The following is a 26,369-nucleotide window of genomic DNA, read 5'->3' as shown; positions in this document are numbered from 1 at the left end:
TCCATCGGAATTCTCCAGGTGCCCAAAACTTGAATGAAGTCACTCATAGGGGCTCTGCTCATACCTCGTGGTGGCCTGAAATTTCTGAGATATGGAAAAGGCTGAAAGGGGCAGGCAGGGACACAGGAACAGACAAAAGGAGAGCTAGTCGGAGAAAGGCTTGGCAGGGCAAGGAGAGGACCACTAAGGTATACATGCACCCATGGACAGTGGCTGGGAGGGCCCAGCCCAGGGCACCTGAGCACTGGTACGCTTGGACCTGCCTCTGCTCCCTGACCAGGGGTCTGGGACAAAGTCCTGGGCTGGTGCAGGGTTTGGTAAAAAATAATTAATTTTTCTCTTCAAGTGAAAGCTCTGACTCAGGCTTTTTCCTGTCCCGAACAGCAACATCCTTGCTTAGGCCTGAACCACAGAAGCTGCTCAGGGCTATTCACAGCCTCCCCATGGCCAATTTAAGTCTACTCTGCGGCTCCAGGCCCTACTTGGAAGGTCTTGTGGGCTCCAGGTGAGTAGGGTCCAGGGGAGCCCTGGGACCTGAGTATAGCTGGAAGGGGTAAGGCTGGAGACTAGGAGAGATCTATGAATCCAGTGTTACTGTAGCAGGGGGCCTGTGACCACACGATCAGAAGGGACAGGAGTCCCACACTCCCAGCCGCCTGCCCTGGGAGAGCTCCCTGCCTGGGAAGGGGCAGTCTGGCCCCCTGTGCCCCCAGCTTCCTGACACTCACCTTCCTGAGAAGTGAGAAAGCCAGGCTTCCTGCTGCAAGGGGAAGGGGCTGCTCGACCAGCTGCCTGGGAACCTCCAGTGACTCATCCGGGTGGGGGGTGTTTATGAGCAGCCGAAATGGCTGTAAAAGTGGCACCTCAGTTCACTTATGGCCTGGCCATCCCCTCCCCTACCAGCCCCTTGCCCTGAAAAGCTTCCAGAGGGGCCTAGGAACCTGGAAAGAGGTCTGGGATTGAGGCTTGGTAGGGGCTCAGCCTGGAGTCAGGGTTCAATCAGGGGTTAGAGATCAGACCAGGATAAGGATGCAGCCTGGGGGTAAAGCTAACTCTGGGATCAGAGCTGAGATTGGGACTCAGGCTGACTTTGGGGCTAGGGTTGAGGGGATGAAGGGTGGGTGTCTATGGGCTAATTTTCCCAGACAGCTTCCAGGCTAGGGCAAGGGGTTTTCTGAGGGAGTGAGGCCAGGCTGCAGGTCTCAGAGAGCCTCTGTTTTTCCTGTTTGAGTCTGGTGCCTACCCAGGCCCCAGGGTCTGTGTACCTTGGCTAGAGCCCTACTCATGGTGGCTATGGCAGCACCAGAGGCCTGTCAGCCTAGGGCTGCTGAACCAGAGCCCGGCCCCTGCTCCAGTTCTGAGCTCCAGTGACAGCCTTGGCTCCTCCTCCTAGGCCCCAACCTGGGGATCAAAGAGGGGAGTCCCCACAGGGACTCACTCCCCCTCCCCGCCCCCAACCAGTCCTTTCCAAACGCCATTGAAACTGACCTGAAACTAACCAGAAACTGACCCTGGAGGCCCTGGAACTTGCCTGTCAAAAAGGGTGGGCTGTGGACTGCCAGGCACTGGGGTGCTACCAGTTAATGTGTGACACCCCCACCCCCATGGTGGCACTTTAACCAGAGGCCTGGGGGTCATTTAGAGGGTCAGTGGCCCCACCCACAGTGGTGGAATGTCCAGCAGGAGACTCTGGAGTGAGGCACATGAGTTATAGTTAGGGAAACACCCTTAAGGGGCCCAAAGCCCATTAGATCTCCTTCTGCAGCCCTATCCACAGCCCACCCTGGTCCTCCCAAGCACAAGACATTGTTTGTTTCTCAAACTCAAGCTTTCTGGTGTTAGACTGAGAAGGACTCCCTCCATCAGCCCCTAGTTTTACCTCTCAGTGCTTCCAATCCCTCCATGAACGTTCTTTTCCTATCATCAAGGAGTGTGGGTCACCAAATCATAAAACTGGGAATCGAATTGCTTAGGAACAGAGACATAAAACTTCTTTGAAGAACTATAAGTATTCTTTAGGTGCCTGCTCTGGGCACCTGAGCCTCTGTCCCTGTTCCCAAAGAGCCCATACACCATAGAGAGCAGCCCCAAACCACAGCACCCCTCCCCCAATAATGGAAGCGATGGAGACACAAGGAGAGAGTGATATCCTTTACATCAGGCAAAGAAGTACGATCCTGGCTGAGGAAACTACAAAGGCAAAGGTTGGGGAGTGACCATAGAAAGAAGGCCAGGAGTCTAGTGAACAGCACTTGGGAGAGTCACCTTTGGAGGAAAGTCCCTCAAACAGCACAGTCCTTAAATGCCAGGACAAGAAGCTCAAGGGTGGTGGGGCATGGAAAAGAGTATGGCCATAGAAATGTATGGAGAAGACAACTGTAGGTACAGTCTGGGAAATGGGTGGGTTTGAGCAGGGGGAGGGAGTGGGTTGCCAGGAAAGTTGGCTGCAGCTGGATTCCAGTGGCCTTAGGGCTTGGGCTTGGACATTCATTCACATTGAAGAGAGGTGCCATCTCTGAGACCGAGGACTGGTTTGAGGGCTCTGAGGAGCTCAGTTTCCACAGGCTGAGCCTGGGGAGCCCCCAGAGTCCATGAATCTCTGGGAAACCCAGAGAGATATCCACCTTCAGAGGTGCTGAAACAGTAAAGTTAAGAGTGCCCTTCCAATCAGCTGGTCAGCTCCCCATTTTACAGATGAGGAAACTGAGGCTCAGACAGCAGGAGACTCGTCCTGTCCAGGATACACAGCTGGTAAGTGGGAGAGCTGGGGTTGCCACTTAGCCGGATATTTCCTGGGGCCCCGACAGTCACATTAGCTTCCTCCTGACCATCCTTAAAGCCCTCTGCTCCAGGCATCCCCAGGCCCTCCCTGCACCTCACCTTCCCCACCTGATACGTAGAGGTCGTGGGCTTGGGGTCCCAGGCCCCCTCCTCTGGGCACTCCGGCGTCCCCCATCCCCGCGAGAGCACATAAGCCCCGCCCTCCGTCTGGCCCCTGCCCCTCAAATCTCGTCCTGCCCTTTTCCCAAGTTGAGGGTCCCCAGTGGGCCAGAGCCAGCCAAGAGCTTTTAGGGGGTGTGAAGAGGTGGGGGAGGGACGCGGAAGCCATGGTGGGGGTCCCCGCTGAGCCCCGGGTCTTGCGGCCTCTAGCCGCCCGGGGTGGAGCCAGGGGCGGAGCTAGAGAGGCCCGGCCGGCGTCTGGATGGATCGAGACTCTGAGAGACCCGGACCCGGGAGAGACTGGGGAGGGAGAGAGAGGGACGTGAGGCCAGAGACGCGTGCAGGGGCTGGGGGCGGGTCTAGGGCACAGCAGACCGACCCACTCGGGAGGTTCCTGAGGCTGGGGGTCCAGGCGAGGGCGGGGCGGGCGAGAGGGCGGCAGCGGAGCCAGGCTCTGGGGCTGGCGGCAGAGCAGCCTCCCCGGGGATCCTGGTCCAGCCTGAGCGGGAGTCCCGCGGGCGGACAGGCAGCGCTGCGGCCGGGGGCGCGCGGGGTACCTCCGGTGAAGAGGGCCTGCTTTGCGGCTGAGGGCCCCTATTCCCCGGCCCGGACCGGACGATCAGAAAAAATAACGTCTGTGCCTTCCCGGAGAGGAAAATGAAGCGGCGGCAGCGGCTCGGGCCACGTTCCCGGGCCCCGATGTCAGAGCTCCCCGGGCCCCATCCCCTCCACACTCACATCCCGCCGCTGTGCGACCCCGGCCGCGGCCTCTTGAGAAATGTCCCTGGGCAGGGGGCAGCGGGCTCAGCTCTGCAGCTCCACACTCCCGCGTCGGAGACGACGGAGGGGGGTGGGGGCGGGCAGGGGCGGGCGAGGCCCAGGGAGGGCGCGGGGGAGGGAAGAGGCGCCCGGGCCGCGGGGGGAGGGGGAGCGGCAGACGCCGAGGCGAGGGACGCGGGCGGCGGGCGGCGGCTCCGAGAGGCGGCCGGGCGGGGGGCGCTGGAGGCCAGGCCGGCCAGGGGGGATCCCGAGAGCTCCATGAAGTCCCCCCGGGGCTGCGGACGGGGCGCTGTCCTGGGGAGGCTGTCGGGGGGTCCCCGACATCCATGGCTAGGCGGGGGCCGCGGCGGCGCGCTCGGAGTAAGTCGGGGTTGGGGGCCAGCGGCGAGGGGAGGCGGCTGGAGTTGGGTAGGGTGACTCCGGGCCTGACTGGGGCGGGCGGGCTGGTTTGTCTCGGTGTCCGTCAGCGGCGCCTCTTCGGAGCCCCGTGGAGCTGCCAGCCCCGCGCTGCTCGGTTCCGTGGCTTTTTTGGAAACTTGCAAATGTTTTCGTAGAGCGAAAAGGGGGAGGGGAGGGAGGGAGCGAGGACGTGACCGAAACGGAGCTCTGGGCTGCTGGAAGAACGGAGGCCAAGGCCGGGGGAGCTAGAGACGGACTGACAGACAGGCAGACAGACCGAGCGTCCCGGCCGCAGGCGCGCTCTAGCGGCGCGGGCGCAGGCGGGGCTCCTGCCGAGGATGGGGAGGGAGTGCCGGAGGCAGCCGCGGACGGGATGCGGATCAGAGGGGGCCGAGGGGCAAGGAGCTGGCTGCCCGATCACCGAAGAGCTCAGTGTCGTTGCAAAGTTGGGATCGAGTACCCAAGCGGCACGCCGCGAGCTGCGCAAAACGCGCCCCCCGCCCCGCCCCCCTACTTGCTGCAGCCGCGGAGCTAAAAATAACAGCCCCGCTAGCCCCCAGCAGACCGCGACCCCAACCCCTCCCCCGACCCCTCCCCCACTGGGCGTGGGGCAAAGCCACAGCTCCCAGTTCCCCAAAAGAAAAAAAAAAAAGAAAAGGCGGCGCGGGGTGGGGGGGGGGGGAGAGGGGCGGGGGGCGGGCCGGGGGCGGGGGGCCCGGCCATATGGATGTGATTTCTCCGCTCCGAGGCAGACGGGCAGCTCCGCAGCTCTCGGCGCCCGCCCGCCGCCCGCCCGGCCCCCGGCTGCCTCCCTTCCTCCCTCCCTCTCTCTCCTTTGCGCTCGCTCGCTAGCCCTCAGCGCATGGGCCCCGCGCCGGGCCCCGGGGCCTCGGGCCGCCGGGCCTCCGGGGTCCCCTAGGCCCTGGCGTGGGCGGGGCAGCCAGGCCTGACGCAGCTCTGTACCCCACCACCACCACTACCAGGGCCGGCGGCGGCGGCTGCCCCGAGGGACGGGGCCCTAGGCGGTGGCGATGGGGGCCGCCCGGATCGCGCCCGGCCTGGCGCTCCTCCTCTGCTGCCCAGTGCTCAGCTCCGCATACGTGCTGGTAAGTCCCCCGCTCACACTCCAGGACAGACTTCGGGCTTGCTCTGGGGTCCCGGGGTGGAGGGGGGGTGTCCAGGTCTCAGAGGCTTGAGTTCCCCCAATAATCTGAACTTTGGGTGGGGGTCCCCTCTGGCCCAGGATCCTTGGTGCCTGCTCCCCCTGGGATGTCTGGGTTCCAGGTGCCTAAGGTTTCCCTGTTTCTGAAGCCTCGGTTTGGGGTCCCAGGTCTGGAAATCTATGTTTGGGGCTCTCCTATCTTCTGCTTCTATGAGCATCACTGCTCTGTGTCTCCCTGGAAGATGACAGTGTGATCTAGAAGACTGGGCTTTGGCCCTGATGTAGGGTCCCAAAGACGTTGCTCTGGGCGCCTCTGTTTTCTGCAGATTTTGTTTGCAATCTGGGACAGAGGGCTGTGGGTCTGAGGTCAGGGGATAGGATTTAAGGAGCCCTCCAGCTCTCAGCATCTCGTGCATACACACATGCCTGCACTCATGCCCAGCTTCACCCAGACTGGAAGATGTTTGCCCAGGCGGATGGGTATGGTGTGGAATGGAGGAGGCATGGAGGTCCCCTGCAGGAGACCTGACCTCACAGAACACTCCCACAGGAGAAACATGCTCTGGATGAGTGAGGGGACCCACATTTGTACCTTCCTGAGAGCTGAGGCCAAGAGGGGACCAGAGGGAGAAGAAACAACAGATAAGGTTAGAGAGAGACAAGAAAGAGCCAGAGACAAAGAGGATGGGGGTGAGAGCTCCCCAGAGCAGGAAGAGTAGACAGACCAAGAACAGCAAAGAAAAATAGGGAGAGACTGGCGGAGGCCAAGAGCTGGAGACGTAGAGCGGGAATACCCTCCTCAGACTGGGCCAGGGTCTGGGACCATTTCCTGGGGAGTTAGCCGGATCCCACAGCAGCCCTGTCCCGGGGGACCAGCGATTGCTGAGGAGACTGTCTGCCTGTGTCTGACTTCAAGGCCCCTGCTGCCTCCCCCTCACCTCCCAGGTACGGGTATTTGCCTTCTAGAGAGACAGGCAGGCAGCCTCCCCCTGACTAGCTCCCTATCCAGGCGGAGCCGCAAGCAGGAAAGCAGGAGCTCTCGGATTCCTCCAGCTCTGCCAGTGCCTGTGTAACCTTGGGCTATCCTTCTCCATACCTCAGTTTACCTATCTGTAAAAAGACCAAGAAAGAAACATTTGCCTGAGAATCCTTTGATCTGAGGCTCTCCTCTCCTCTGCTGGCCTTAGCACACCCCATTCACTGTTGTCCATGCCCACACAGCATGGCACCCCAAAGCCAAAGACATCACCCCATGCAAGGATTTGTTGATGAGGAAACCAAGGTTCAGAGACGATCGCCACCTTGTGCAGGGGTGCAGCAAACACTGGTGAATATGCCAGAGTGCAGAGCCATTGCCCCGGCCTCTCCTCGGGCCAGGCTCACCTTTCCCAGGGCCCCTTCCAGGGTGTGTGAGCATAGCCACTGTGCAGAGCCAGCCAGCATGGTCTGTGTGCACACATGTGTGCAAGTGACTGTAGAGGAACAGACAGGGTGATGGGCGTGGCTGGCCTGTGAGTATATCTGTGTGTCCGAGAGGGGCTCTATGGGACTCTGAGCGTGGTATTCTCTGGGTCTGTGTGAGTGCAAGTGTCTGAGACCTTGTGTGAGCTCACATGTGTCTGAGGCTGTGGGTCTGCTCATGACTTGCAGGAGCATGGTTGTGCATGCATGTGTGTATGTGTGTCTGTGATCACGTGTGCACCCACGTCTATTGTTTTCTTGTTTTTATTTAATAAATGCTTCTGTAGTGCTATCTACTTTCCAGACACTGTTCTAAGCACTTTACAATATTAACTAGTTTAATTTTTCCAACAATCCTCTGAGAAAGGTTCTGTTATCGTCCCCTTTAACTGACTTTCACACAACCAATATGACCATTATTTGTTGCATGTCAACCAGTGCCAGGCCCTGTGCCTCTAGGAGGGACCAACACTGATTTCCAGGGCAGCTGAGGCACATGCAGAGAATTCGCCCAGCTTAGCCCTGGCCCAAGGCTGAGAGTAGGGAAGGAGGAGGGATGCCAGGGCTGGGTCTGCATCTGTTGGGACATCTGTGGCTGGACACTCAGGCTGTGAGTACAGTGAACCTTCCCTGGCTCTGGGGCTAGAGGATATGGCCTGAGGGTCACCCAGCATCCTGTGGGCCCCCTGACTTCAGCTGGAGCCAGCAAGAAACTGAGAGTTGGCCAGTTCTCTCTCCTAAACCCAGGGGGTACCGCTTCCACCCTCAGCTCATAGGCCCTGTCACCAAACCTACATGCTGCCTGCCCAGCTGGCCCCAGGACCAGGCTCACATCTCCAGGGACCTCATGGTTGGGGGACCAAAAAGTGTCCTGCTGGGAGGGCACTGGCTGTCCCACTGGGAGGGCACTGGCTGTGGCCAGATTCAGCAAGTCCATCTTGTGCCTTACAGAAAAGAGTAGTCATGAGGCTGGGGGTCAGGTGGGGGGAAGTTTGGAGGAAGGGATGGGCCCACAGATTGTGAGTGTGGGGAAAGGGGTAGTCTTATCCTTGGTGATGCCTCATCCTAAGAACACCCTCAGCAATCACACTTGTGAAGCAGAAACTGCTGTGGGAGAGGCTGAAGGTCAGCATTGTGGGGTTGGAAGGGGCAGGCTTAGAATGTAGAGATATGACCTCAGGGTCAGACTCAGGAGAGACTGTGGTAGGTGGGACTCCAGGGAACCACTCCCAGCAGCCTCCAAGGGCAGCCAAGGGGCTCACTTTTAAAGACAGGAAGGAACCAACACGTATTGAACAGTGGCAGTCCCCAGATTCTGAGCTAGAAACGGTCACAAATGTTTTCTCATTCCATCTGTTCAACCACCCATTTTATGGCAAAGGGCCGTGAGGGTCACACAGTGAGTCTGTGGCAGAGATGGGATTTGAACCCAGGTCTTAAGACTCCTGCACTGAGCTTCTTCCTCCAAAGTGGGGTGAGGGCTCGTACTGGTAGGAAATTCCTATGTCCCGCTCAGACTTTCTTTTTCTTCCTTTTCTTTTTTTTTTTTTTTATAAGTAGAATCCTTTGGTTATTTTCCTTTTATTTTCTTATTTTAATTTCATAACTAATACTTGAATATATTCTTTTTTATAAAAGAGTCAAGTAGTACAGATTAAACAGAAGTTATCCTTGATTACTCCCAAACCCCATTCCTCATTCTGGAGAAAACCATTTTAAACAGCATAGGTGGTGGATGTCCTCCCAGATCTTTCTCTGTATATTACCAAAAAGGTAGCTTTTTGTGTACATATAAAGTAGATAGTTTTATTCTGTCATTTTCTATTTGTTTTTTAATAAACGATAGCAGTTTGTAGGTAGGGCTCTGCCGTATGCATTTTTCTACTTAAAAGTGTGTCTTGGAGATCTTCATGTCAGTAAATACAAATCTATCTTTTTAAATGCTGCATAGTATTCCAAAACCTGAGATTCATTAAGCAGTCCTTAGGAATGTACATTTAGGAAGTTTCTACATGATTTTCACGTGTGTTTGTGTGTGAGAGAGAGCGAGAGGGAGAGAGAGAGAGAGAGGGAGAGATTCCAGACAGTGGCAGGGAAGCTCCTTGAAATGCCCTCTCATGTCCTCATGTGACCATTTCCCTGTAGGATATTTCTAGATTCTGTCATTGCTGGGTCTGAGAACATGCATATTTTTTATTTTAATAGACATGGCCAAACTGTCCTCTAAAAATCCTGTGCGGGTTTATACTCAACACTAGGAATGACCGGGAGGTCTATTCCCCACACCTTCTGTCTCACAGGGTAGTCTGAAGATTCTTTTCGTCACCTTTGCCACAGTGTCTCTTGTCATTTTAATTTGCCAATTACCAGTGAGCTTCTGGACTTTTACACTGGTTTATTGTCCATCTTCTAAGAGCTTGCTCAGAGCCATTACCCATCTTTCTATGGGTTATTTGTCTTTTTTGTATTGATTTGTTGAAGCTTTTTAAATCACCTGCCCTTAAACACCCCCCCCCCCCACCCCCAGCTCTGGGAGCTGCCTGTGGACAGAGCAGGAGGAGGGAGGCTGAGCCCTCCCGGGAACTTGGGTTTTCTTCGGAATGTTTTAATGAGGCGTCAAGAGGCCTCCCCCGGATTCCTGTTATGGGCCTTCTGGGGACACTCCCTGGTCCGGCCACCACATCAGGAAGGCAGCTCTTTCAGAGTCCCCAGAAAAAAGAAAGGGTGGGGTGGGGGTTTTGCAGATGCCTGAAATTGCCTGCAAAATATAGTGTGACTTGGAGGGGGTGCAGAGTTTTGCCCAGATTCTCAAAGACATCAGAAACCTCTAAACCTTTCAGAACCCCAACTCTGGGACCTGCCTTATGCAGAGATGAGACCTGATAGGATTCTGTTCTGCTGACCAGGTTATGGTTAGGTTAGGTCATACCATCCTTCTGGGCCTTGGTCCCCAAGCCCAGATAGAGGCCACTTACGAAGATCCATTGGGTCCTCGCAGCCAACTCTGCCATCCCAGGCTCCATCCACTGCCTGCCCTGAAGGCGTCCACGCTGGCCAGGATGAGAGGCGTCACAGTGCCTCCCCCCAGCCCCTCCCAGCCCCGAACACAGGCAGCCTGTTCAGGAAGGCCAGGCGAGGGGGAGGAAAAGTTAGCACTTGTCAGCAGTGGCATGGCGGGGCAGGAGTGTCCCCGGCAGGGAACCCATCCCAGCCCGCTCAGGCCAGCCAGACAGACGGAGGGCAGCAAGGGCAGGGAGCAGTCCCCAGCCAGCTGGCATGGGAGACATCGAGGGGTGCCAGCACAGGTCCCAGTAGTGGAACCTGGAAAAGAGGTGCAGGAAGGCCAGTAGGTCACGAGGGGGTCTCCTGTTAGCCAAGGTTTTCTCCTTCTGGCTTTTTGGAGGTACAAACTCTCCTTCCTCCTAATACGAGGGTGCAACTGTCCTTTGCCCAGTTAGAGCTGAGCACAAGCTGCCGTCACCAGCACCATCATCGTCTGATTACCTCTATGTCTATCTCCATCCCCGAATTACGTTTGTGGAAGCTGCCTTAGGTGCTCTGCAAAGAAGCTCTTGCTTAACACAGTGAAAGATGCAATCCAGAAGGACTCTGTGCAAAGCTGGTATTGAGGCTGGCACTACAGGATCCATGTGGTGGGGTACTTCTTCCTTTCTTTCCCTTCCTCCAGGGTTGCTGCTTCAGTATCAAACAGACCTTAGCTCCATTCCTGGCCCTTTTCTTTCTAACTGTGCTCTCAGCCTCAGTGGCCTCATTCAGACGATGGGGATGTGGTGGAAGATGAAGGAGATGTGGTTAAAGTTCCAGGGGCAATGGCTGGTGCCAACATGTAGAGGAGCTCTGGTGGGGTGGGAGACACTGGCCACATCCCAGGGATGAACAACAGGTAGATCTGCTTTCTATAGAGGTGAGCAAAAAGCCAGCAGCTGCCTTCCCCTGGGGGACCAGGCTGACCCCAGTCAGAGGGATGGATGAGATGACCTAAGAGGGTACCCTGAGGCTGACACCATGCAGTAGAAGGAGCCTCTTTCCCAGAGACAGAGGTGTCAGCAGCTGAAGAAGGATCCCCTGAATTTCCTCCTTCATTTTGCCCAGAAGAGGAGAATGTAGGCATGTCTGGGATCACAGACAGCAAATGTGTGGAATTTGGCAGCTAGGAGAGGAAATGAGAGGAGTGGCCCTCATTTGGTCTGTGGCACGAAACTGGCTCTCTATCACCACTGTCACCATCACACTTCCATCACCATCACTAGCCTTGACACTGCCCCACTCACTGTCTTCACCTCCACCCCTACTCCCACCATCACTGCCATCCTCAGCTCCAACTGAGGATGGGGCAGGGTCTCCCTCGGAGCTGAGTTAGAAGGAGCTGCTTGCCCCCTGGTGGGAGGGGTACTGAGCAGATGGCTTTTCTCTTCCTTTGGGCTTCTGAACTCAGGAAATGAGAAACACATCCAGGCTTCTTGACCACACATTACTTTCTCCCTGAGACAGCAGCTTCTATGTTTGTAAATAACATACTGGTTTCCAGCCCCCATCTGCACCCTGCCTGGAGCCCCACAAATACCAGCCCTAGGCTCCCAGGCCACCTCTCTCCCTGCATATTCACAAACTGCAGATCATGTACATGTGTGCACACTGGAAGGTTCATGTTGGAGGGTTGGACATGGGGAGAGTGCTACAGCCAGGCCCTACAATGGTTAGGTCAGGAGATATCAGCCCTAACCCAAGACCATAGGAGGGGTGTGGGAGGAAGGGGTATTCAGGACACCTGGCACCAGGGCTTAAATGACCCTATCAGTGGTGGGTATGGACTAACTGACCCTTGGCCATGACCCAGCCCCAGGTCCCTCAGTCTTCATCCGTGAGACCCAAGATACGCAGACTCTCTGGATCTAAAATGATACAAGTCTGAGTCCTCCTTACCAGGAGCTAGGCCAAGAAGAACTGAACTCTGCAGGGGGAAAGGGGCTTGTCGGGGAGGGCGCAGCAGATGGAGTGGCCAGGCCAGGAGGAGAGTCAGAGCCATCAGCATTTTCTGCATCACTCCCAAGAGATAAGACCTCCCTCGGGGCAGAGGCAGAGGAGGGGCCCTCCTGCCCCTTAAGCCCAAGTATGGGGGGGGTCTGGCAGTAGCCTTGAATCTTAGTGTGAGTCCAGGGTGGATCCAGAAATGCAGGGAGTCATTGGGATGTCCTTTCACCCCAAAAGCTTGCCAGGCACACTTCCCCCTGCAGGCCCTCCTATACTCCCTGCTCTCAATCCTCCCTGAGTCCGACCGCCCACCTGCCCCTGACTGTGGCCTCCTGGCCTCAGGCATCTACTCAGACAGTCTCCCCCTGCCTCTCTGGGTCCAGGGCCTGGGGGCACCCATGGTGCCTGGCAGCACGGGGGCCCATAGCCGGAGGTGGGGAGCCATGACTTCGTGTTGCTGCTGACCCAGTACCAATAATAGCAACCAGCCCTGCCCAAGCTTCTCATACAGTACTTCATTTAATCCTCACAACAGCCCTATTATTATCCTGATTTTACAGGTGGAAAACTGAGGCACAAGGATGAAACAGCTTTGCCAAAGATACAAAGCCAGTCAGTGGTGGAGGCAGGATTCAAGCTCCAGTGCTGGTGGCAGAACCTCCTTAGATGAGGAGAGGGTGCAGCTAGAGGGAGAGGTGATGGGCATATTCAAGGCAGGGGAGCTGTACTCTGAAGCAAGTGGGAAAGCACTTGGTGTAGAGCTGCCCTCCGCTCCTTGGGAAAGTGCTTTCTTGACTGGCTTGAATTCTTCTTGCTGCAGTGGCAGTTCTGCCGTGATTGGGTGACAGAGAAATGGATTGTACAGTTCAGGGAGGCCAGAGATGGTGCCACTGTCCCTGTGCCTGAAGGAATCTAGGGACTGTCTGGTGCCTGAAGCACACACCTTCCCCTCTCCTGGGCATTCCCAGACCCACCAGGAAGTGAGACTCCAGAAAATAGGATGTGCCCACTCTTGGCCATAGAGAGAGTGCAGCCAGTAGCAGTAGGGGTGGGGGTGGCTGAGCAGATGCCTTGGGCCTATGAGAGGGTGTGTTGGTCGGTTCCTGGTCATCACTCAGCTGCACACCTCTCTGTCAGTCTGAAAAATGGGCAGTTTTCAACCCATGACTGCCTGCCTTTAGTCTAGGCCATCAGCTGTAACCCTCAGTGGGTCACATCAGTGCGCTAGTCTGTCTGTTGGGAGGGCTGATGTGCCAGTCTTTGGGGAATCTTTCAGCCACTCAGGAGTTTTCCATCAGCTGGAAAAAATATGGTGATTATCTGTTCGTCTTGAGAGAGATGAAGGTGGACAAAAGGAGAAGGGGTGGTGGGGAAGGGGGCGTGCTGAGAGAGTAAGGACAAGATGACAGGAAAGGTGGTGCTGACAGGGGTCATGGGGCTGGTGGAGCTGATGCTGCTAATGTTGCCTTTGGTGGCAATGGTGCTGGTGGGGATGGTGATGGCAATGGTGGTGGGAATACTGGAGGTGGTGGTGATGGTCATGGTGGTAATTGTGCTGGTGGAAATAGCACTGGTGGTGGTGATGGTCATGATGTTCTAGCAGTTGTGATGGTGCTGATGGTGTGTATACCGTTGGTAGTAGTACTTAGTGCTCATGGTGGTAATGGTGCTGCTGCTGCTGCTGCTGGTAGTATTGGTGGTGGGGGGGGTGGTTGTGTGGGTGTTGTTGGTTAAGGTGATGATGGGTGGTGGTGGTGGTGGTGGTGGTGGTTACTGACAGAGGTACTAGTTGCAATAATGGAAATGGTGGTGGAAGCGTGCTGTAGTGGGGGTGGGATGGGCAGGGCAGCTACACAGGGATCAGACCCCTCAGCAGCTTGGATCCCCAATGCCAGAGGCACGAAGAGAACTTCAGGTTAGTCTTGGAGCCCCCGGATTAGGGCAGCCCCAAGTTGTTCTCCCTTAAGCCCCATCTCCCAGGGCTACTTCTGCCCCAGCCTGCTCAGCCATAGCTGGGACTGGGGGAAGCTAGAGGAGCTGTGAGGGCCAGCAGCAAGCATGTGGGAATCTCTCCAGCCCTTCCTGGGCACTGGGTCCAGCTGAGATCTCGGGGCCCAACTCGGACGCCGATGATACGCGAAAGCACGGACCCCCACAGACACGCAGGCTAATGAGCAACCGTATTACACACTCGCGGACCTTTGCTCAGAAACACAGGTACACATGCATGTTCACAGACACCTCAGGCTCACGTCCCAGATATGCATGCTGGACGATCCCCATGTGAGAACATACAGAGACAGGGGCACACACAAGTCCACACACCAGCCAGACAGCGTGTGCACTGCCACTCAAGGCTGTGCCGCCACTCACACGCGCACGCGCAAAGACGCGCACGCGCCTCCACTAAGTGAAACCAGCAGAACCCAAGTTCAGCCGAGCCAATGGGAGACTCCTTGGCCCTAGAAGCCCTTGCTGCTGCCACCAAGAGACTCGGTCAATTAACTTCTCCCTGCAGCGGGCTCCCTGACCCGCCCGGCCGGCTGGCCCGCCCCCACGCGCTGGTACCCGCCCCTTCCCCGACCGCCGCCACCTCCCTCCCCTGCCTCCTGTGGTCTCTCCCGCCCTGCAGAGCTGCGCTCCGACTTAAGGGACCCGGCCCTGCCAGGGGATGTCTGAGGGGATGCAGCTCTGCCTGTTGAAGGTCTAAGGGAACCAGGCTCTGCCCTGTGGGCTCTGAGGGACACAGCCCTGCTCTGGGTCTGAGAGGTCTCATGGGACAAGTCCTTGTCCTTGGGGGTCTGCGGGGACACGGCCCTGACTTGGGGGTGAAGGTGGGGTCTGAGGGGGTGCATTAACCTCTTGCGGGTCCCACTCATGGCAGTGGCTGGGCTTGGGCACACTGAGTTGTTCCCAGGGCAGGATGCCGTCTTTACCTTCTGACTTCCTTCCAACTCTAAGTCAGGAAAACAGGCTCAGAGTGAGTCCCACCCCACCCCCACCCCCACCCCGTGATATTCCTGTCTCCTTCCTTAAAATGATGCCAGTGAATCCTAGTGGGTGGCAGCCAATACCTAGCTGTGCATGTTGGAAGGAAAGAAACGAAGGACATTCCAGGCAGAGGGACCAGCAGGAGAAAAGGCCTGTCCATGTCATTAGAACACAGGGTCTATTTGGATGTAGGGAAGCTTCCAGATAAGCAGTAGCTGTGGGTGACTCCCACCCACAACCTGCACATGAGTGCCCCGCCCAACCCAGACCGCTTGCCAGCAATTTCTCCATCCTCTCCCTCTTGGGACCTAAAGGGTGGGCGGGGCTGAGGCCCTCTCCATTCACGGGGAAAGCACTGACTGGGGAGAGGGCCAGGATGGAAACTGGTGACTCCCAAGGTCCCGAGGGCACTAGGATTTGAAGGAATCCAGGCCCCGTTTGGTTCCCCAGAGTTCACCACCCCTTATCCATCCCTTCCCCACACAGGTCCCCAACAGACAGCTAGGATCCTGTGAGGATCCATCCTGGGACATTCCATCCCTTTCCCACATACCCCTGGGGACAGACTGGACAGAATATCAGTGGCTGCAGCCTATGGGGTTACTATCGGGCAAGCAGGGGACAGCTCCCCTCGCCTTTTTTCCCTATGGCAGGGCAGGCCCTTGCCCTTGCAGCCAGGGCTTCCCATCTGTAAAATGGAGCTACTTAAGGCAGATTTCCCACGTTGTTTGGAAAGGGGGGGCGGGATCCCTCAAGGAGGCTGGGATAGTGGTGGAGTCTGCTGGTCTGCTGGGGAGTCCTGCCTGCAATCTGACCTTCGGCTTGGTAGGTGGATGCAGATGACGTCATGACCAAAGAGGAACAGATCTTCCTGCTGCACCGCGCCCAGGCCCAATGTGAGAAGCGGCTCAAAGAAGTCCTGCAGAGGCCAGGTGGGGGCGGGGACAAAGGAGGAGGGTCTGGGGGCAAGGTCAGGAGATGGAGGGGCCAGAGGAAGTGGGGAGCCCAGGATGCAGAACCAAGTGGCACCAAGGGAGGGTGGGTCCAGATAAAGGGGGCCAGGCCAAATTGAGGACCAAAAGTGGGGTGAGTCAGGCAAGATTAAAGTCAGCAGGCTCAGAGGTGCACTGAGCCTCCCCTCCCAGGGTGGGGATAGGAGGGGATGAAGACAACTCCAGCTGGCTTAGATCTGCTGAGGCTCGCCAGGACTGGGGGCACCAACTAGGGCTCCAGACCCCACTGGAGTGGGCTGGGACCGCTTCCTGGAGGAGGAGTAGGTATCCAGTGCAGGTCCAGAAGAATGAATAAGTCTTTGAAAGAGGCCCCCTGGGCTAAGAGCAAGGCAGAGGTGTCCAGGGTCAGGAGAATGGGGCTGGAAGGGGAGGAGAATAGAGGGATACGGATGGGTTCCTATGTCAGTCACGGTCACTGTCCAGTAGAGGGTTCTTGATGGGGTAGGAAGGCTTCCTCCTACCAACACAGCATCTCCATAGGACCCCTGCCACAGTGAAGCTGGGAGGGGCACTCACCCGACTTCACAGCTCCTGCCCCAATCTCAAGCTGGTCTCTTCCTTGAGTCCATTTGCTGGAAGAGGAAATGGGGTTTCATTAGTAACCATCCAGGCCCCGACTTCTGTCTGATTAATGTCCTCAACCTGGAAGAGGCCCAGACCCCACCTGACTGGCAGGCAAGAACAGCTTCCTCCCCTGAGCTGGCCCTCGGACGGCTGGGAGAAGATGCTGACGCACATCGGGACACAAGCCCACAGCGACATACCCTGGAGCCCACAGACTTTGCTCCCACTCAAAGGGACCCACGTGCTCTCTGCAGTCACAGCCCTGCCCACACTGGCCCCACCATTGGCTCCCTGGTCCCCTGCCCCAATCACCTCAGGGTCTGGGGGGTCTGGTGGGCCCCCCAACTCTGAGTCCTGAACCCAGCCCTCTTTCTGGTTGTGGAAGCCTGGAGGCACCTCTCTCTGCCCTCTTTGTTCACGATGGAGGCCTTCCCTTCCCACTCCACCTCATCCTGCTACTCCCACCCTACTGATGCCCCAGGGTCAGGCAGGAAAATGGTCACAGCCATTCTATCCCAGCCCAGGGTGTCTGCACTTAGCTTCCCATTGTTACCACAAACCCTGACAAGGGAGGGCCAGGGGGCCCTGGCTTGGGCTGTAGCAGAAGGTCAGATAATGAGGAAGACTTTTCAGCAAGAAAGAGGGACCTCAGGCATCTCCCCAGTGGAGGGGAAAGGCCAGGCCCCATCTCATATGGAGAATCCACGGTCCCGTGTAGAAGCTGTGAACCCCTTAGTCCGGTATCCTAGGGCAGGGGATGTCCTCCCCTGATAACTGCGCACTCTTGCTCTTGTCTTTCACACCACCAGCCTCTTGACCTACACGGCGCTCTGGCCAGGCTTGGTTTACACTGTTTAACCTCTGTCAGCATCACCAGTACTGTCTACTTTTGCCACGCGCCCCCTAGTGGGGCCTTCGCCACCTGAGTGAGCTTTGGCTGTGACTCCAAATGTGGGTCAGACAACACTTCTGCCCGCATTTATTGCTCAACCCACTAGTTGATCCCACACCTGAATTGTGTCCATTCCCATTTGAACCCCTTGTTGACAGTCTTCATGCCGACTGATTCCTCCTGCACCTGGCAAGCACTTTACAGTTTGTAAAGCATGTCCCTACCTGTCATCAGCCTGGGTGTCAGCAGGGCAGGGGACAGTCCCCGTTGTACCAAGGGGAGTCTGAGGCAGGAGGGTGCCCTGGGGCTCCTGCTGCAGCGCTGCTGACCGCCATAACTGCCATAATTCCTCCAGCTGACGTCACGGGATCAGACAAAGGCTGGGCATCTGCACCCACGCCAGGGAAACCCAGGAAAGAGAAGGCATCTGGGAAGCTCTCCCCTGAGCCCACGGAGGACAAGGAGGTGCCCACTGGCAGCAGGCACCGAGGTACGTCTGTGCTTCCTTGCATCCATCTAAGACCAACTCAGGCCCACGTGGCCCATGGCTTTACTGCCTTCATGTGAGCTCCTGCTCCTCGGCTCTTGTAGAAGGGGAGGTGCTGGGAGGAGACTGAGGCAAGGGGGCAGAGTGCGGAGGGGGCAGACAAGCTGGATGGACTAGGGCCCCCAGGAGATGTGGGCAGAGAACTTGACTGCACACCTCAGGGGTGGACCCAGGGCTATGGCCCCTCTCATGGAGAGGGATGACAGAGGGGCAGGGAGAGGCTGGGAGAGACCCAGAGGCATAGAGATAGAGAGAGGCAGGGAGCGACACAGAAGGGACCAGGAGGCACACACTGGGACTGGGAGTCAGTGTGTCAGAGGAGGGTGCATCAAGACACATAGTAGGGGGGCTTCCTAGGTGGCGCAGAGGTTAAGAATCCGCCTGCCAATGCAGGGGACACGGGTTCGATCCCTGCTCCAGGAAGATCCCACATGCCGTGGACCAACTAAGCCCGTGCACCACAGCTGTTGAGCCCATGTGCTGCAACTATTGAAGCCCACGCGCCTAGAGCCCATGCTCCACAACAAGAGAAGTCACGGCAATGAGGAGCTCGTGCACCACAACAAAGAGTAGCCCCCACTCATGGCAACTAAAGAAAGCTCACGCACAGGAAAAAAAGACTCAACACGGCCAATAAAATAAATAAATAAATTAATTAATTTAATTAATTAATTAATTAATTTGTATATAAAAAAAGACACACAGTGGGGTCAGTCATAGAGACAGAGCAGGACAGGAGGGCGGCTGTGAAGGGGTAGGGCCAGACAGTGGGACAAGGAGGGCAGAAGAGAAGAGAGGGAGGGAGATGCGGGCTGCATTGTCCCTCACGGAGGTAAGGAGAGACAAACGCAGAGCCCAGGCTGCAGCCACAGGGCCGGTTTGAACCGGCTGGGTGGGCAGCAGATTCCAGATGGGCCACATCTGGGAGGCTGTGGTCACCCTGTGGCTCCCCAGGGATCAGAGGGAATTGTGGGCCTAGCCAGGCGGGGCTGGGAATATGGTGCCCAGGACAGAGAGTCTTTCACCAAGCAGGGGTGGGTCTAGCCATCAAGGCAACCTTCCAGGGTGGCTGGAGAGTCCTGTGGTTGGAGCCCTGCGGGGGGAAAGAAGGGAGCTGGAGGTGGGAAGTGGAAGATTCAGAGGCTGGAGACTCTCCAAGGTCACTTAGCATCTCTGCTATGAGGCTAGAGCCCCAAAGTAGGATGTGTTGTCCTGCCTTGAATCCCACAATTAGCACTTAGATTTGGGGGATTATATCTCCCCCCAACGAGTGGTCACCAGAGTCTCATAGCAGGTGCTCAGGGCAGGTCTTGGATAGTGGTGGAAGTACCTATCAATCCCAATTTCCCAATGAAGAAACTGAAGGGCAAAGAGGATGGACATCTGCATAAGGCGGGCAGCTCTTCAGGAGTCCAGCTGGCACTGCAAACTAGACCTGCCTCTAGTCCATGGTCCCTGGGCAAGGAGCATGTAGGAGGCATTCTCAGCTGAGGGACAGTTAGTCTGGGAACTTGCCCTTCTCTAAGGACACCTGGAAGGTGGGACCAAGAACGGAGAGAAAAGAGAGAGGCCTGGCCAGGGGCTGAGCACTTGAGGAGGCAGGGCCCTGGGCTGTATGACCTTAGCAAATCACTCACCTCTCTTGGCCTCCGCCAGCCAATCTAGAAAATAGGGCCATTACCAGCACCTGCAGAGAGGGGCTGTAGTGAATTCTGTGAGGCCAGGTAGGTGCAAGGCACAGTGCGGAGTCACAGCTCAATACATTCTTTCCAGAATGTTCCAGGCCTGAGTTCTCCTGTCTTGGGGCACACCTGTCCCTGAGGGAGCCAGTGACCACAGGTGTGTTTATTCCCCAGGTCACGAACCATGGATCTGACTGATGTCCCCCACCTTTTCTATCTCTGTGGTCACAGGGCGCCCCTGCCTGCCAGAGTGGGACCACATCCTGTGCTGGCCGCGGGGGGCACCAGGTGAAGTGGTGGCTGTGCCCTGTCCCGACTACATTTATGATTTCAATCATAAAGGTAAGGCAGGCTGGAGTAGGGTGGGGACCACAGGGATATCAGCACTTGTAGCTCAGGGTTCAGTGGTTCCAGACCTCTCTGCCCGCCCTGACCCTCCCCCGGACCTGCAGGCCATGCCTACCGTCGCTGTGACCGCAATGGCAGCTGGGAGCTGGTGCCAGGGCACAACCGGACATGGGCCAACTACAGCGAGTGCACCAAGTTCCTGACCAATGAGACTCGTGAACGGGTGCGAGCCTTCCCTCCTCCCTAACCTGACCCGGATAAGGCCACCCCACCCCACTGGTGACCCCTAACCTAGTCCTGACTCCTCCAGCAACCTTAACGTGGCCTCTGACCCTTAACCTGATGCTCACCCGAGTCCCAGGGCTCTGATGGTAACTCCCCACCTGCACAGGAGGTGTTTGACCGCCTGGGCATGATCTACACCGTGGGCTACTCCGTCTCGCTGGCCTCTCTCACCGTGGCCGTCCTCATCCTGGCCTACTTTAGGTGGGCGGGGCGGGGAGTGGGGCGGGGGGCTGGCGTGGGGAGGGGAAGTGGGCGGGGCGGGGCGGGGCCGAGGGCGTGGTTGGACGGGGCCAAGAAATAGTGCCTGCCTTCCCCTCACTGTACCCCTACCTTCTCCGCGCACCGCCGGGCTTCGTGCCCTCACACCGCGCGTCCCTGTGCCCCCACCCACGGTGTTGTCGCGCACTCCGCAGGAGGCTGCACTGCACACGCAACTACATTCACATGCACCTGTTCCTGTCCTTCATGCTTCGCGCCGTGAGCATCTTCGTCAAGGATGCGGTGCTCTACTCGGGCGCCACGCTCGATGAGGCTGAGCGCCTCACGGAGGAAGAGCTGCGCGCCATCGCCCAGGCACCGCTGCCGCCCGCCGCCGCCCCCGGCTACGTGAGTGCCCCCTCCGGCGGCCCGCGCCTGCCCGGGGACCCTCGCCACCGCTGGCTTCGCGGGAGCCCCACCCACCCTGCGGCGCCTCTGCTCTCGCCCCCGCCAGTCTCCTGGGACCACGCGCTTCAGGCCACTCACACCCTCCTCTCTGCGTCCCTTGCACCTCTCAGCCCTACTTCCAGCCCCTGTTGCCCGGAGCTTTGTGAGTGTTCTCCCTCCCCACATTTTCATCAACACTCCTGCCTGGGCCCAGGACTCCAAACCACCCCACCTCTTCACCTTGACCCCTACCACTGTGGTGCTCACCCTCCTGCCTGGGCAACATCCCCTCCACACACACACACACGTCCCTCTGCCCCTGCCTTGGGTAGAGCCTGTCCCGTCCTCACTAGCTTGACTAGCACTTGTCCTGTCTTACCAGCACCCCGTCCCACTGCCCAGCCCTCAGCCCAGCCCTGCTCGAATGCAAGCCCTGCCCTCTGGCTAACACCAGCTGGTCTCCTAGGTGGGCTGCCGGGTGGCTGTGACCTTCTTCCTTTACTTCCTGGCCACCAACTACTACTGGATTCTGGTGGAGGGGCTGTATCTGCACAGCCTCATCTTCATGGCCTTCTTCTCAGAGAAGAAGTACCTCTGGGGCTTCACGATCTTCGGCTGGGGTATGCAGGCACGCGGGCAGCGAGGCACAGGCAGGGTGGGACCACGGGCGGCAGGGTCAGAGAGTGCCTCTGAGGGGAAGGCACCCACGCAGCCTGTCCTGTGCTGGGTGTGGGGTGGCAGGTGGGGAGCCGTCTGTGACTGACCCCCCCGGCTCAGGGAACAAGGCTTGGCCAAGCGTTAGGATTCACTTGGGGTTGGCTCAGCGGAGTTTGGACTCACCTGAAGGCAGGTTCACCTGGGGTTGAGGCTTAGCCCAGGAGAGAGAGGGGGGACTCTCAGGTCAAGATTCCACTCCGGATGAGAGTGGACCTTGGGTCAGAGGCCAGCCTGGGGCTGGAGTTGGAAGGCAGCTATGGTCGCCCCTCTGTCACCACTGCTGGGGCTGGGGGTTGGATCTGGAACCCTCCCTCCACCCTGATCCCCACTTCCCCACCAGTCCCTACGCTGCATGGAGCCGTCCATGCTTCTGCCAGCCTGCGCACAGGGTCCGTGGCCCAGAACTGCAGGCCCCGGCTCTGGCATCATCCAAGCGTCAGCAGCCCCTCTGCAGAATGGGTTGCTGGGGCTCTGCACTTCTCTGCTATGGGCTGTGGGATTGAGTTACCGATAATTGTCCATTATTGTTGGCAGCTCCAGAGCTTGGCCGGGCTCCGGGGCGACTGGCCAGACTGCAGAGGGGTAGGCTGGGTGGCTGCAGCCCTCCCCATGCTCAGCACCTAGAGGCCCTCAGATCAACAGCCATAGCCTCCGTGCCCTTTGGTGGACACTCTGACCTTGACCTCACTGGCGGCAAACCCCAGAGTGCCAGCTGATGTGGGCTCTGGGGCTGGAGGGTGTCAGCGTTGGCGGGAAGCACACAGAGAGGGGAACACACAGAATTTTGTAGCACAAGAATGTCACAGCTCTTTTTCTTGCATAAACCCAGCTCGTGCCCTGCCCCTCCCAAGGGTATACTGGGCCTAGAATGAAGTGTGAGGGGGTGGAGGGTGGGGATTTGGCCTCCTTCCTAGAGGCATAACTCATTCAGAGATACCATTTACAATCTGAGCTGGCTTGGGCCTGGGCACACTGAGATTCCCCTGTAGCCCTTCACCCAGCCTGGAACAACAATACTCACCCTATCCAACCTCATCCATGGGGCTGGGACTTTTTAAAGGGGGGTGATGCTGGAAGAGAAAACCCCTGATGATAAGCTCCCTCCCTCACAGGGAACCCCCAGCCCAGAGCAGCACCCTTTAGAGGAGGGGAGAGCAGAATGGACTGGGCGTGGATAAATTAGTGACAACTTTTTCACCAGGTGCCCATCAGGAGTGCATGTGTGTGGTACAAGATACAGAACCAAGATGAGGGCAGGGGGCTGAACTGGGTCCTAAGGGCTGGAGCCCTGAGGGGAGGCTGTGGGGACAGCAGGGCAGCACATGCAAGAGCAGGGCTCTGTCACCAAGCAGCCCGTGTGCCCAGGGCAAGGGGGGTCAGGGACAATGGTGGGCTAAGCTGGGGGTCACCAGGGATGAGGGAATGGGACTGGCAGGGTGGACTGAGGAGAGAGACATTGTGGAGAGCAGATACAGTCCCACACGCACTGTCCCCCTCTGTGCCCACAGGTCTGCCCGCCATCTTCGTGGCTGTGTGGGTCAGTGTGAGAGCCACCCTGGCAAACACTGGGTAGGTGCAGGTGGGGAAGGGGGCAGGAGGCTCTGACACAGGCCAGAGACACCTCTGCTACCCTCTTCCTCTGTAGCACATACGAGGGGCGCCTCCTGGACCCTGGCCCTGAGTGGCCCCCGTTTCAGGAGTTTTCAGTCCAGCTTCAAGCTGGGTACCTGCTCAGGGTCACCGGAGACGACTTCCAAAGGGGCCTCTGAGGACAGCCTCAGGCTTGGCCACGTGTGACACTCCCCTGTCGTGTGCTCTTGGCAGGGGAGGTGGGGGGACAGCTAATGTCGGAGCAGACCAGCTGTAGGGCGTCCCTGTGGGGAAGCTCAGGGTGGGAACAGGAGGGGTGGGCGCTGATCCCTCCACCTCCCCCAGGTGCTGGGACTTGAGCTCCGGGAACAAGAAGTGGATCATCCAAGTGCCCATCCTGGCCTCCATCGTGGTGAGCAGGGGCGGCCACCGGGCGGAGTGGGGGTATGGCCCACGGGTCCCAGTGACCAGCCCCTGACAGGGACCTCCAGGGGCTCCCCTGCGCCCCAGGGCTGGAGTCACAGCCCTGGAGAAGCAGCTGATCCCCACCCCCGTCCACATGGGGAGCCAGGGGCCTGAGGAGCCACCTGGAGACGCACCGTCCGAGCAGAGCCTGGGCAGGGCCGCGGGCCCCAGTCCTTGCCCCTCCCTGCTAGGGTGCAGCCTCGAAATGCAGCCCTCCCTCGCTCCCACAGCTCAACTTCATCCTCTTCATCAACATTGTCCGGGTCCTCGCCACCAAGCTGCGGGAGACCAACGCTGGCCGGTGTGACACGCGGCAGCAGTACCGGTGAGCCACGCCTGCCGTGCCCAGGCGCCTCGGATTTCAGGGCTCATCAAACCCCAGCACCATGTACAAAAGCAGACAGAGGCCCCAAGGCTGAGCCTGTCTCAAGGAAGGACTCAGCTCCTGACTCCCCGGCTGGCCCTGCCAGCAGGGATGGGATCTTGCCCGGCTTCTGGGGGCACCCCAAAGCCAGGCTGGGCCACTTGGTGCCAGACCCTGCACTAGAGCTGGGGTCTGTGAAGGCAGGAAAGATCCAGACCCCTCCTAAGAGAGCTGGTCACAGGGAGTCTGAGAGACAGGTGGGCAGTGGGTGGCCTTGAGAAGGCGGAAGTTTGGCTGAAACCCGAGGAGGGACCATAGGATACCGAGGTAAGGCCACAGGGGAGTGGGGGAGTGCCAGCAGAGGGGCCAGCAGGTGCAAAGGGACAGGGCGACATAACTTAGGGCCCGCTGTGGGATGCCTCAGAATCAAGGGGCCCTATTAACACGTTGCTGAGAAAGTGAACGGGGCTCCCCCGCTGGCTGCCAGAGCCTCGGGCCTTTTAGTGGCTTCTGGAGCCTGGGGTTGGCAGGTCGGAGTGCACAGTGCCTGCTGAGGGGGAAGGGGCTCCCCCTGACCCGCCTGCCCCGCTGGCCCAGGAAGCTGCTCAAATCCACACTGGTGCTCATGCCGCTCTTTGGTGTCCACTACATCGTCTTCATGGCCACGCCGTACACCGAGGTCTCAGGGACGCTCTGGCAAGTCCAGATGCACTACGAGATGCTCTTCAACTCCTTCCAGGTGCGCAGCCGTGTCCGAGGGTGGGAGGGGCGGGGCAGACGAGGGAGGCTGCTTTCACCCTCTCCAGATGCAGCTCTGGGCCCTGACCCAGGACCCTCTCTCCACAGGGATTTTTTGTTGCCATCATATACTGTTTCTGCAACGGCGAGGTAAGTTGTGGGTCACAGTGGGGCAAGGCAGGGAGGATGCAGAAATGCCAGGGGGTAGGGGTGGAGGTGGAATTCCCTGGCGGTCCAGTGGTTAGCACTCCATGCTCCCACTGTAGGGGGCCTGGGTTCGATCCCCGACCCAGTAAGCCGCGTGGCGCGGCCAAAATTTTTTTAAAAATTTAAATTAAAAAGTAAAAAAGTGCCGGGGGTTCCCAAGTCCTGTCCCTTCATTCTTCTGCCTGGTTCTTACTTTGTTCCTCCAAGAAGATTCCTGAGGACATTCTGAAGGCAGAGGGCAGTCTTTCCAGATGATTCAGGCTTCAGATGTGCTAGGATTTGTGGGCAAAGCCAAATGTCTTCCCAACCTCATGGTTGAATTGTCTGTCATCCAGATTGAACACTCAGCCACCCTCAGGGTCATCTGAGCCTTCTAGATTCTGGGCGTGTCAATTGCCTGCAGCCAGGCACCGATGTTCTGAGAATGACAGGTTTTTCTTGGCCTTGAAATTTTCCAGTAATAGCCTGTGCCTCTGTTTCCATTCAGTGCTGAGTGCTGTAGGGACAGGGATGGGGGCACTGCTGGGGTTGGGGACGTGTGGCAGAGCAGTTAGGGGCACACCTGACCTCCCATCCTCCTCCTGCCATCCCAGGTACAGGCTGAGATCAAGAAATCCTGGAGCCGCTGGACACTGGCACTGGACTTCAAGCGCAAGGCACGCAGCGGGAGCAGCAGCTACAGCTATGGTCCGATGGTGTCTCACACGAGTGTGACCAACGTGGGGCCCCGCACGGGCCTTGGCCTGCCCCTCAGCCCCCGCCTGCTGCCCTCCGCCACCACCAACGGCCACCCCCAGCTGCCCAGCCACACCAAGCCAGGGTCCTCAGCCCTCCAGACCCCACCACCTGCCGTGGCCGCTCCTAAGGGTGATGGGTTCCTCAACGGCTCCTGCTCGGGGCTGGATGAGGAGACTTCTGTGCCAGAGAGGCCACCTGTCCTGCTGCAGGAGGAGTGGGAGACAGTCATGTGATCGGGGACCCAAGGGTTGGACCTGTGGACATAAGGGTGGACAGGCGGACCAAGAGACGGGTTGTTGGACAGTTGCCCACTCAGGGCTGGGGCTGGGAGGACAAAACAGGAAAAAAAAGAAAAAAAAAAGAAAAGGGAAAAAGGAAGCAGTGTGTGGCTTCCCGTGGTCTGAACGGGGGATTCATTCTAGGAGGGGAGGGGCTGGGAGCCATGGGAGTGTTCTTGGTCTCACCTCAGGAGGGGGTCTAGGAACCAGAGGCCAGTCCCTGGGGGGTCAGGGCACAGTCCCACAGAAAGGTCCTGGGAGAGGCCACTATCTAGGCCTAGAGAAGCTGAAGTTTGCTGGGCCACAAGCGCCCCAGTGGACTCAGGCAGGAGCAGGGCCCCAGCCTTTCCCTGTCTCCAGCTGCCACCTGGGCTTGTACCCAGACTCCACGGGGGCCCCAAGCTGCCTTTGGCCCAGGCTCCTCTGGCCCCCAGTCACTGTCACCCAGGCCTGACGGCAGATCCCTTGGGTCCCTGGCCACGCCCCTAAGCCTTGGGCCCTGCTACAGACCCCTTCCGGCCTGTCTAGTGGCCACACTGTCCCCTTTGGAGGCTGGGGCACTCAGGGAACC

General features: G+C 58.1%; 1 protein-coding gene across 2 annotated transcripts; it reads left to right on the top strand.

Annotated features, from left to right (window-relative positions):
• Nucleotides 1-381: 381 nt before the first annotated feature.
• PTH1R (parathyroid hormone 1 receptor) lies at nucleotides 382-25,893 on the top strand. Of its 2 annotated transcripts, XM_057706583.1 has the most exons (16): nucleotides 382-505; nucleotides 2,695-2,751; nucleotides 5,103-5,225; nucleotides 15,555-15,657; nucleotides 17,550-17,684; nucleotides 19,655-19,765; nucleotides 19,876-19,994; nucleotides 20,163-20,257; nucleotides 20,470-20,662; nucleotides 21,168-21,321; nucleotides 22,927-22,987; nucleotides 23,354-23,420; nucleotides 23,704-23,798; nucleotides 24,435-24,576; nucleotides 24,684-24,725; nucleotides 25,376-25,893. In XM_057706583.1, the coding sequence occupies exons 3-16, from the start codon at nucleotides 5,151-5,153 to the stop codon at nucleotides 25,751-25,753; spliced, it is 1,770 nt and encodes a 589-aa protein (XP_057562566.1). In that variant the 5' UTR covers nucleotides 382-505; nucleotides 2,695-2,751; nucleotides 5,103-5,150; the 3' UTR covers nucleotides 25,754-25,893. The 2 variants fall into 2 exon arrangements, with proteins under 2 accessions (XP_057562566.1, XP_057562567.1); XM_057706584.1 differs by lacking the exons at nucleotides 382-505; nucleotides 2,695-2,751 and adding an exon at nucleotides 3,951-4,080.
• The last annotated feature ends 476 nt before the right edge of the window (nucleotides 25,894-26,369 follow it).

Source organism: Hippopotamus amphibius, chromosome 13 (assembly GCF_030028045.1).
Source record: "Hippopotamus amphibius kiboko isolate mHipAmp2 chromosome 13, mHipAmp2.hap2, whole genome shotgun sequence".
Lineage (NCBI taxonomy): Eukaryota > Metazoa > Chordata > Mammalia > Artiodactyla > Hippopotamidae > Hippopotamus > Hippopotamus amphibius.
The sequence above is the reverse complement of the archived record's forward strand: the minus strand, read 5'-3'. Positions and strand labels throughout refer to the sequence as shown.